The 11,256-nt window shown below is 44.9% G+C and overlaps 1 protein-coding gene across 3 annotated transcripts in view; it reads left to right on the top strand.

Annotated features, from left to right (window-relative positions):
- Nucleotides 1-293: 293 nt before the first annotated feature.
- Nucleotides 294-11,256, top strand: part of FOXK1 (forkhead box K1) — a 72,728-nt gene continuing 61,765 nt past the window's right edge. For all 3 annotated transcript variants that reach the window (XM_043524551.1, XM_037910695.2, XM_037910694.2), the window contains exon 1: nt 294-2,504. In XM_043524551.1, the coding sequence (XP_043380486.1) occupies nt 2,122-2,504 (383 nt within the window). In that variant the 5' untranslated portion in view covers nt 294-2,121. The remainder of the gene's footprint in view (nt 2,505-11,256) is intronic.

The raw sequence follows: 11,256 nt of genomic DNA, 5'->3' as shown, positions 1-11,256 counted from the left end.
GGGTCTATGGGTCATCGTCATGACATGGTGTTTGACAGCTTGTATACATGGGAAAGTTTTACCAGTTATACCAGTATGATTAAACAGATATAGTTATATTAGTATAACTCCCTGTGTGGCTCTTATTCTGGAATGAGTATCTTTTTTCAGATTAGTATAAACCACTTTCAAAGTGACAAAACTGAAGTGAAAAAAGGACCTCTTATACTAGAAGACTGTCCGCATGTGGATTTATGCGAGTATAATTGTAGCTGTTTAAATTTACACCTTAGTTTATCTATATAACAAGATTACAGGATTGTCACTCTGAAGCCTAGAATGTCAGTTGAGTCAGTTTGAAGTGGTGAAGACAGCTACAAGCTTGGCTGGGAGCTCTTTTTGTTCAGAATATCGTCAGGTTGAATCATCACTGGGTTTCGCCTTTAGATGCAACGTGATGATATTTCAATCAACAGTTTCTTGATGTGATGGTATTATGATTTAATGGGATGATGATGCTGCAAAACATCATGTTTCATTGGGATGTAAATGAACCTAAAAAGCTGACTGCCCTATGTGGGAATTATTATTTTATTATATATATTATGATTGTGCCTAGAGCCCCCAAACGAGATTGGGACTCATTGTGGCAGGCCCTGTCCAAACATAGTGTGATAGACAGTCTCTGCCCAATAGCATTCATAATCTAAACAGACAAGGCAGACAAAGCGTGGGGGAAAAGAAGTATTATTATCCCCATTTTACAGATAGGGAACTGAGCTAAAGAAAGGTTAAGGGTACAAATTTCAAAAGCACATAGATGGTGCTTGAGACTTAGGTTCTTATGTCACTTTTGAAAATGGCACTTAGATTCCTCAGTGACAGATATATTGGAAAAAATTCCCCCAATTTACTTGAATAAAGTTATAGTCATAGAATTGTAGGACTGGAAGGGACCTCCAGAGGACTAATGGCAGGACTAAGCAGGACAATGTGAGATGATGAGATGTTATTACACATTTTTTGGATGACATGTTGAAGCATGAGTTTATTCAGTACAAAAAGACATCATCTGCACAGTATACACACAAACAGTCAGATTTTCAGAAAAGAAAATACAGATCTAATCTGCATACACAATACATAAATTAGGTAATTGCACATGCAAATTACGCCTAATTACTGTTTGCAATGCATATGCACTGCAACTGTTATAATTACGTGTACAAAGTATTTACACCTTTTGCCTTCATTTGTATGCTAACTTTTTTGAAAATCTGGCCTAAAAAGTACTTTTTCCATATGTAAAGTTCCACAATCAGACATACAGGCACAGACTTTCACACATGGACCACACAAGGTTACATGTGCAACGTTTTGCACAGGGGCACATGCCATTAAAGTTATACATATGTATGTACAATTACTCATTCACAATTGCTGTTTAACAATTGCACACGCATACACACACGTCTGCACAGATACAAGAATACACGCAGACAATCCAAGCCATACACAAGCCTGCAAACAACTGCACATTTGCATACCGAGTCACAACTGCACACACATACTCGCGTGCACAGTTACACACACGTGTGGCGGCGTGCACACATTCAGACGACAGCTGCCTAGACAATTACACACAGATGTGACCATGGAAGCAGAAGCACACATGTGCACAACGCTGCGCTGCTGCCCGCAAACACAAAGGACGGGGGCACATAGGCACAGTTACGCACACACAACAAAGGCACCCCGTGCATCCATGCGCACGATTGCTGCCATACACTTGTACACACACAGGCATGCAGTGGCCCGATCGCCTGTGAATGCGCGCGCGCACACACGCACCTTGTGTACACACAGGCTTGTGCGGAGCAGCTGCACGTGGCCCGCAGCACCCACACGCCCAGTCGCTCCCACGCACACGCCCCTGACAGCTCGGGGACACCGGCCTGGGCGCCGTCGTTGCGCGCACACGCAGCCGCCCCCCGCCCCCGCGGTGGGCCGCGCGGGGCCGGTCCCTCGGCGGGGAAGAGAGACGCGGCGGATCCGGGCTGCTCCCCCGGCTCCGCCCCGCTTCCCTCCCCCGCCGGCTCCGCCCCGGAGGCCGGCACGCTGGCTCGCTCCCTGCCTGGGAACATGGCTGAAGTCGGGGAGGACAGTAGCGGGGCCCGGGCCCTGCTGGCGCTGCGCTCGGCGCCCTGCAGCCCGGCCGCGGCGCCCCCTCCCGGGCCGGGGCTGCCGGGACCCGCCGCCGCCGCCCCGCCGGGCCCGGCCCTGGCCCGCCTGCAGGGCCGCGAGTTCGAGTTCCTCATGCGGCAGGCGGCCGTCACCATAGGCCGCAACTCCTCGCAGGGCTCGGTGGACGTGAACATGGGGCACTCGAGCTTCATCTCCCGGCGCCACCTGCAGCTCAGCTTCCAGGAGCCGCACTTCTACCTGCGCTGCCTCGGCAAGAACGGCGTCTTCGTGGACGGGGCCTTCCAGCGGCGGGGCGGCCCGGCCCTGCAGCTCCCCCCGCAGTGAGCGCGGGCAGGCGTGGGCCAAGGGGGGGGGGGAGCGGCCCCCGACCCTGAGGGGGCGTGGGCCAAGGGGGGGGGAGCGGCCCTGAGGGGGGCGTGGGCCAAGGGGAGGGGGGGGCGTGGGCCAAGGGGAGGGGGGGGGCGGCCCCCGGCCCTGAGGGGGGCGTGGGCCAAGGGGACACCCCCTTCCCACAGGGCAGGGAGGAGGCACCCTCCTCTGAGGAGAGGGGGCCTCCTCCCCCCCCCCCCGCAGGGAGACGTGGGCAAAGGGGACACCCCCCACTCCCCTGGGATCAGGCAGAGGCATCCCACTCTGGGAAGGCCCGGGAAAGGTGGCACCTTCACACCCATGGGAGCGCCCTCCTCTCAGGAGAAGGGGCATCCCCACCCCCATGGGAAGGAGGGGGGTGTGGGGTATCCCTGTGGGGGGCAAGAAGTAGGGGAAGGAAAGGTAATGGGGTGCCCTGACCCCCTGGGGAAGAGTGGAGGGGTGTTGGTCACTTCCACCCAGATGGAGGGGGAACGCAGGGCATTGTCCACCCCCCTGTCGCAAGAGAGAAGAGTCATGTCTCAGGGTGGGGGAAAAGGAAAGGGGGGTTGTTTTTTTTCTGAGAGAGAAAGAGAGAGCGCGCTGTTCTGGGAGGGGGTATTCTCCCTTAGGGGTGTCTTGCTGGAGGTTGCCACCCCCGGCGTGAGGCTGGACGGGAGGCTGCGTGACCCAAACACTCTAAGGGAAGTGAGGCAGATAGTTTTCTTAGGAGCAGCTGCGTTTCATTTCCCGGGAGAACTCTGGGGAGGTGAAAGGAAATGGGGAGTGTTTTACCCATTCGGAGGGGACAGGCTAGTTGGGGAATTATTTTCTCAGACTCCAGGGGAACAGCAGCATGTCGCTTTATCACCTCTGGGAAATGGAGGAGGCAACAGGCAGTGGCAGAGGGAAGCTACAGGGCTTACTCAGGTGGAATGGATGGGGTTCTTCCTCCTGTGGAGGAGACAATGATTTTTCACCCCACTTTCTGCTCTGAAAATGTTGTGTTTTGTGGCTGAGCACTATTAAACAGCTGCCACGTTCTACCCCAAGGTGACAGCATACTAGTGGTGGGTGACGTAATCTCTCTGTGTATATCTCTATAAAGCTGTACTGTACACACAATACATGTAATCTGAGACTAAAAAGCACTGTATAAATGCAAGAGATTATTAATATTTTATTTATTATTCTCCACTTAATTTCATCATGTTTGTATGGGCATCTGATTTATTTGGCAGTTTTTGGCCTTAGTAGCATTCACCTCTAGCAGTAGGGTCCCTAAGGGTTATCCCTCTTTCACCAGCCTTCTGCTCGGAAGAGAGTTTTTTAATTACTCACTTCCTCTGTTGGCTGTTTCTTTTTGTATTTAGTAATTTAGTTATAACTTCCCAGCCGCTTGCTCTCTGAGGCGTTTTGGTTTTGAAATATGTTTCATTTTCTAAGGAGATGTCCTTTGACTGACTGTTTAATTAATCTTTCTTTGTAAAACAAGCCCCCAAAAGCCTGGGGCATTTCTGTTGCATTGTTCCCTCTTGGTTCTGGATTTATTTGTGTGAGCTTCATCTCCTCCCTGTCATTGTGTTTCTTCATGTAGTTAATCATAAGTATTGTGCCCAACAATACTCTCAAGCAGAGAATTCACTGTTTCTTTTCCCTCTACTTGCTCGTGACTTGCAGAGTGGAAAAGGTGATTTCCCCCCACTCTCCCTTCATCACTTGTAGGGGAGGAGTTTGTTTACTTTTTTCTGTACAATTAGGAGCCCTGCACAGTAAGACACCCTCTCTTCTGGGCCACTGTTTATGATCCATGTAAATGAACTTCATGCCCCTCCTTTCCAAGCTGTAAAGTAGATTGATGGCAAAACACTTTTCTAAGGGAATTTGCCCTCTTGTTCATTCCAGGTAAACAACTTCCATCTTCCCCATGTCCTCTAGGCAATCAGGGGTTTATAACTCAGATGTAAAACAAAAAATAAACAAACGACTTGTCTGAAGCTTGGTATGCACTGATCTTCTGTCCACTCTTCTCTCTGTGCTCTTGACAGAAAGAGAATTTTAGGTCCTGGGCCCAGTGTCTGTAAAGAACCATGCACATCTATTGCTGTCTAAATAATATAGTCAGCAATAAAAAATGGAGATAATTTTAAATATTTTAGATTGAGAACTTGCTGTACATTTTATCCTGAAATATTATCTGATGTGAATGTCATTATCAGGTCTGGCAGTACTATGCTGTGTAAATGTGGCAGAAGAATCTAAACATTGTATTAAGCGTTATGATCTAATGGAAGTTCCGTCAAATGATTTAAATTAGAGTTCACCTATGGTGGTTCAAGGGGTACTTGTGGAGGTCTTCAGAGTGCTGGCTAGTCACATGGTGCTGACTTCATTACCTTATTTCCACCTGACTGAAACACAGTAGAAGACTGATAAAAATACATTGCATATGTTTAAAGAGTATTTAATTGCTGTTGTTACAGGGATATTAGGGGAGGGAGATTGTCTATACAATCATAAACGGGAGGGGGGTGTCCAGGAGACAATCGCTGTGTTCAAAAGTCATCCACACTGTGGAAACATTTTTAAGAACTCCCTGATTTAAATTCACCTTTTGTCGTCATTGTACTTCAGAAGTTTCCTGGAAAAATGAGATTATACCAAATACCTTGTCTTGTTAGAAACTCTCTCCTGAGCTTACAGTGGGCTCGCTTAAAGTGTTGTGGAAAAACTCTACAGTTTCCGTCAGAATCGTCCATTATGAAGACGGGGAATATCTCTGGAAACGGTATCTTTCAAATTTGTGGAATTTAAAGGCACTTGCTGGATTGTCATCCTACATCATGTGCATATTCTAGGCTGCAGTACTGTATTTCACAGCTGTGTCGTTATGGAAGGTTATATTTTACAGATGTGATGACACAGCTATGAAATATTATTAAGCAATAATGGCCAACAAGGAGGGCATTTCCTAGAGGTTAGTGATCAGCTGGAACCAAGCTAGGTGGAAGAGCTGAGGGCCTGAGGTAAAACTGAAGGTCCTTAACCAGCTGATTAACAGGAGAGAACCAATCCAGAGATCGTTATTAGTATTCTAAACTGTGGCAATTGGCTTTCAATAAAGTAGGATGAAAACACTTTTTTTTTTAAAAAAAAAAAAGTTTAAATCAGGTTGACACTGTGCAAAACTAATTTGTAAAGTTGTGTGTGTTGCATCTGTAGGTTAAAATTTATAATGAACTAGAATATAAAGGCTGTTGTTTAACATAGCCACTATTTAAAGGGTATTAAAAACTGCTATAAGCAGAAAACAAAATATTGAAAATTAAGGCAAACAAGCAGGTACATATTTTGACTTTAGTGGGACTACTCGTGCTTAAAATCAAGCATATGCATAAGCGTTAGCAGTGTCAAGGGCTAATTCTATTTTTATGCCAACCCTTTTTCTTTGTGGCATAAAATCTTTGTAGCTTCATAACAAAATTGTTTCAATTTTAAGAATGAAAATTTATTTAGACTTCTAGTTCCCTGAGAATATATTGTGACCGTTTTTTATGCACATAGGCTAACATTTTCAAAACCAGATGCCTAAAGTTAAGTTCCTACGAGTGGGATTTTTAAAGTCACTGAAGTCACTTAGGTTCGCAAGACCCGTTGACCAAAACTGCAAATGCTGATGGAGGAGTGTAGTCTGGTCAAAGCACTTGAGCTTTCTTAACTTGTGGGAATTGAGTCTATTGGAAGTTGGTGATGGTTGCAAATATTGTATAGGCTATTTGTTTATCATTTTTGTGTTTTGAGTTTGTGGTGTTCTTGGGGTAAGGACATTAATGAAGCCTTGGACTTGTGTTTTTCATCACAGATGAGCATTTTCAGGGAGGGGCTTCTCAGAAAAACATCTGTTAGCTGAAATTTTCTTAACAATTAGGTAGCTAAAGAAACTAGTACAAAACCATCCACTTTAGTGACTCAAGACTATAAAATGGAAAGACAGTAAAGAAATAAAACATATAAATAAAAACCCAATTAAACGATAAGATGAATTTAAGTAAAACTGGCTTTTAATTTTTAATCATTTTTATCAACCCTGCTATAAATTGAAAATCTAAACATTGGACTGCATGTTGCCAAGAATCTGCTGTTCTGTTTATAATATTGGGGTTTTCCTGTTCAATATATTTTTGTCCAGTTTATTAAATGCCTATCTAAAGCTTTAGGCTTCATTAAGACCCTAATCTTGCAAAGACTTATGCACGTTGCTTAACATTATGCACTGTGAGTAGTCCTGTTCACTTCAGTGGGACAACTCCTAGTGCCTAAAGCTAAACATATGCATAAGTAATTGTAGGATTGGGGTTTAAAGCATTAAAGGCTAGTTTAGTAATCCATAAAAGAACAAGATTTTATTCCCAGCATTCTCTGTTTATAAATGTTGTTGTATAAAGGGTGCGGGGGGAACACAAGGCAATTTATAAGTGCTAGCCAGTAGGATTCAAGTATGTGACTAATGTAAAAATCGGCACAACGTAGGAAAACTGATATGCACGTATTTCAGGGTTTTAATGACCTCATAAACCTCTCAAGCTCCATTCTTGTGGTTAGAATGATGCCATCATGTTGTAGGAGTGTGTATAGTGTTATAGCTCAGAGGGAATTGTGAGGTATATGTACGCATACCAAGGAAATGCTTTGACCACATAACCACGATGGCAAAGCTAGAGTTGTTTCTGAAATGCTGTAGGTATATCTTCGATTCTGATCACTCTTTTCCTATGAAGTTCTATTTCTTAACTATTGCATAATTAGCGCTTCTGTAAATACTGTAATGAGTGATTTCTTTGTAATTTTCCCTACTACACTTTAATGTAGTACTGTTTCAAAGAGCACTACATTAAAGCATACTAGGGAACCTTTAGTGCACACTAGCAGGGTCCACATGGACTGATTAATGTGGAACATGTTAGTGTGCTTGAGCAATCACATCCTGTAATCTGCATTACTCCTCCTTGTAAACAAGCCCTTCGAGACAAGTAACCATTGCTGGTATTTACAGTAGAACCTTAGAGTTACAAACACCTCAGGAATGGAGGTTGTTTGTAACTTTGAACAAAACATTATGGTGGTTCTTTCCAAAGCTTACAACTGAACATTGACTTAATACAGCTTTGAAACTTTACTATGCAGAAGAAAAATGCTGCTTTCCCTTTATTTTTTTAGTAGTTTAACACAGTAACCTACTGTATTTGCGTGTGTGTCTCTCTCTGCTGCTGCCTGATTGCATATTTCCGGTTCCAAATGAGGTGTGTGGTTGACTGGTCAGTTCATAACTCTGGTGTTCGTAACACTGACGTTCTGCTGTATTTGGTAAACACAGATTTTTTTCTTTCTTTTTCTTTTTCTTTTTCTTTTTTTTTTTCTTTTTTTGCGCACCAGGAGGGTTTTATTTCTGTTTATCGGTTAAAACAGAACACCTGAAGCCAATATATAATGCAAATTTTTAGGAAGAAAGATTTTGATCTGTAGTTATGCATCCCCCTCGTTTCATTGTTAAATGTCCATTTAAGATTTGTTAGAAAAAACGCTGTCATCTGAGTGTCATCGGACTACTTGATGGTGTACAGTGTTTTTCACACTTCTATGTTTGATTCCAAAGTCTGTTTTGGAACAGTTTCTTGGAGAGTCTGTAATATCAGATAACTTGACCTTTCAATATACAGTTCATTTGTACCCAGTAAGCTTTTTGGCTAAGATACTGTACAAATTATTTTGGGATTTTTCTAACATTAAAAAAGTTGATACTTTGTGACTCTGATATGGAGGGGCTGTCTACAGAAGAGAGTCACACTGGTGTAATTTAAGGGCTGAATTTAAGCTGATAAACCTGCACAAAAGGCTGTGTGGGACACTCACTTCTGTTTAAATCAGGCTTATTTCAGTTTAGCTGGAGAGAGTTAATTAAATTGAAATAACCCACCCTTATTCTTAGGTTTGGTCCACACCAGGAGTGGGGGACCTGCTGCCCACTGCTTCATTTAATCCGACCTGCAGCAAGTTTCTGCGCTGCAGGCCGGAAACCCCAAGCCTCGGTGCCCCCGTGTGGGGCTGGAGCTGCAAGCACCGGCTCAACAGAAGTCCAGTTGGTTCCACGCAGCTCCTGGAAACATCCGGCATGTCCCTATGGCCCCTAGGAGCAGGGGCGATCAGGGAAGCTCCGCGCGCTGGCTGTGCAGCTCCCATTGGCCGGAAACTGTGGCCAGTGGGAGTTGCAGGCATGATACCTGCGAGTGCAGGCAGCATGCACTGCGCAGAGGCCCCTGATCCCTCCACCTAGGGGCCGGACATGGTGCCCGCTTCTGGGAGCAGTGCGGAGCCCCAGCTGGCAGGGAGCCTGCCTTAGCCCCTCTTTACCACCGACCAGGAGCCACCTGAGATAAGCGCTGCCCTGCTGGAGCCCGAACCCCCTGCCACAGGTCTGAACTCCCTCCCGCACCCGAACTCCCTCCCGAAGGTTGCACCCCAACCCCCTGCCCCAGCCCTGAGCCCTAGGGGAAACCCCGAGGCTCCATTACCCGCCTCCTGTTCTCCCCCCCCCCCCACCCCACGGGGCTGGAGCTACGAGCGCCAGCTCACCCCACTGCGGGGAAAGCCCCGAGCCTCTGTGCCCCCCCTCAGGGCTGTGTGTGGCCTGCAACTGATTTTTTTTTTTTTCCTGTGGGTCAGTGGCCCCTGCTAGTAAAAATGTTCCCCACACCATGTCTACGCTAGTAACTTATGTCGGTATAACTATATTACTCAGTACTGTGGATTTTTCACACCGCTACGCAATGCAGTTATACCAGCCTAACTCCCAGTATAGACAGCGCAGTGTCGACGGGAGGGCTTCTCCCGTTGACATAGCTACCGCCTCTTGGGGAGGTGGAGTATTTAAGCTGATGAGAGAAACCCTCCTGTTGGCGTAGGTACGGTCTTCACTGAAGCGCTTCAGCGGCGCAGGCAAGCCCTGAGTAACTACTCTCAAATAAAAAGAACGAGGAGGACTTGTGGCACCGCAGAGACTAACACATTTATTTGAGCACAAGCTTTCGTGGGCTAAAAGCCACCTCATCGGATGCATGCAGTGGAAAATACCCTCAAATAACTGTTTAGTAAGCTGTCCAGAGAAATGCCAAATTCCCTTTTGTGGCGGTTGGCACAGTAATTTTATGGGGAACTCTGCTGGCAAAGAACAGGAAACTGCTTAATGTTACTGCTTTCACCATGCAACTGCATGATATGACTGACCTATATGTAGCAACTAGTGTCTAGCATAAAGGACAGGTTGCCACAGCTGTTGAAGACTGTGGAACTTGAAAAGTGTGCTGAGCAGTGTGTGTTCAGGGGAGTTTGTATTCTTACATTTTAGGGTAAAGTAAGCAACATAAAGACCCTAGCATGGCTGTTAAGCCATTGCTTGAAATTTGACAGTTACCTCCAGCTGACTTTGTTCTGGGGTGGATCTCTTCAAGTGCTTGGCTCCACATCAAGCCTTCTGATGTGTGTGTGCTAATTTATTTTCTGAGCACCTTCTACCTCCAATAAACATCTGAGGCAATGTCTGGGTGTTCTGTGTTCAGAGCCAAGGGGCACTGTAACAAGAAAGGCATAACAGACCCAGCTTTAGGTTTACAGTTGCATAAACGTGGTGCAGATGAGCCAGTTTTCCCTTTCCAGACCAAGTGGAAATGTGGCAGATGTGGTTGAAAACACACGCTTTAGAACATCACAAGTGAATTTATTTCCCTCTTAATTACTTTGTATACCTAAATAAAGCTTTCTGTCTGTCATCCTTTGGGACAGAACTTGCCAAACGTTTTCTATAGTACTCCCTATTAAAACAACATTTGACACGCAACAATACTTTTAACCAATTGTATGTGACTTCTTTTTTTTTTTTGGTGGTACCATGCCCAATCTCCTAGCTGTGTCCTATGGATCTCATTAGGACTGCAGACCCATGGCTAGGATATTCCCTTGTCTAGCACAGGAACTAACCATGCTGTGGATTTATAACCCAGGACGACTTCAGTTCTGGGATGAATGTGGTCTGTGGAACCTCTGGTGGTCTGCAACATAGAATAAACATACTGAGAGCCAAGTACTTGGGGATTGGAGGAATGGGAAAGCAGACTGGATTAGAAGATTTTTGTCTTGTGAACAGACCTGCAGAGTGAAAAAGCTGCAGGAAAAAACTGGTTTATCTAATCCATGTTGGCCACAAAAAGGCAACTTTTAGTAGTCCATTGGATTATTGTTTCATCTTCTGTTTGACAACACAATAACATGTATTATCTTCATTCATGTGTTCATTTCAATATTTATATTTCTTAAACCAACTGAAATAGCAAGAAGCAATTTCAAATGTGGCAAACTAACATTGCTTATATAAAAGCAAGTCCATCTAATATTTTTCTCTTTTAGATATGTTTATGTAAATTGCTTGTTTCATAGTGCAGATATGACTTTAATTAATGTCCATTCACTGTTGTCCATGAATGCCGTTGCAAGTCATTCTCTTAAATTGACTTTAGAACAGTTCAGTTAGGTGTATTAGTGCATTCCTTTTGAATGGGAATTAATTTGTATGAAATACTTACTTTTATTTGACAACAGCATTTAAAAACCTTAACAGCCTAATACCCTGTAGCTGCTTCATTGCCTTGTGTGCCTTGCCCTTTGTAATACTAC

The sequence above is a fragment of the Chelonia mydas genome, chromosome 10, assembly GCF_015237465.2.
Source record: "Chelonia mydas isolate rCheMyd1 chromosome 10, rCheMyd1.pri.v2, whole genome shotgun sequence".
NCBI classification, from domain to species: domain Eukaryota; kingdom Metazoa; phylum Chordata; order Testudines; family Cheloniidae; genus Chelonia; species Chelonia mydas.
Note: the sequence above shows the minus strand (reverse complement) of the source record. Positions and strands in the feature narration are given on the sequence as shown.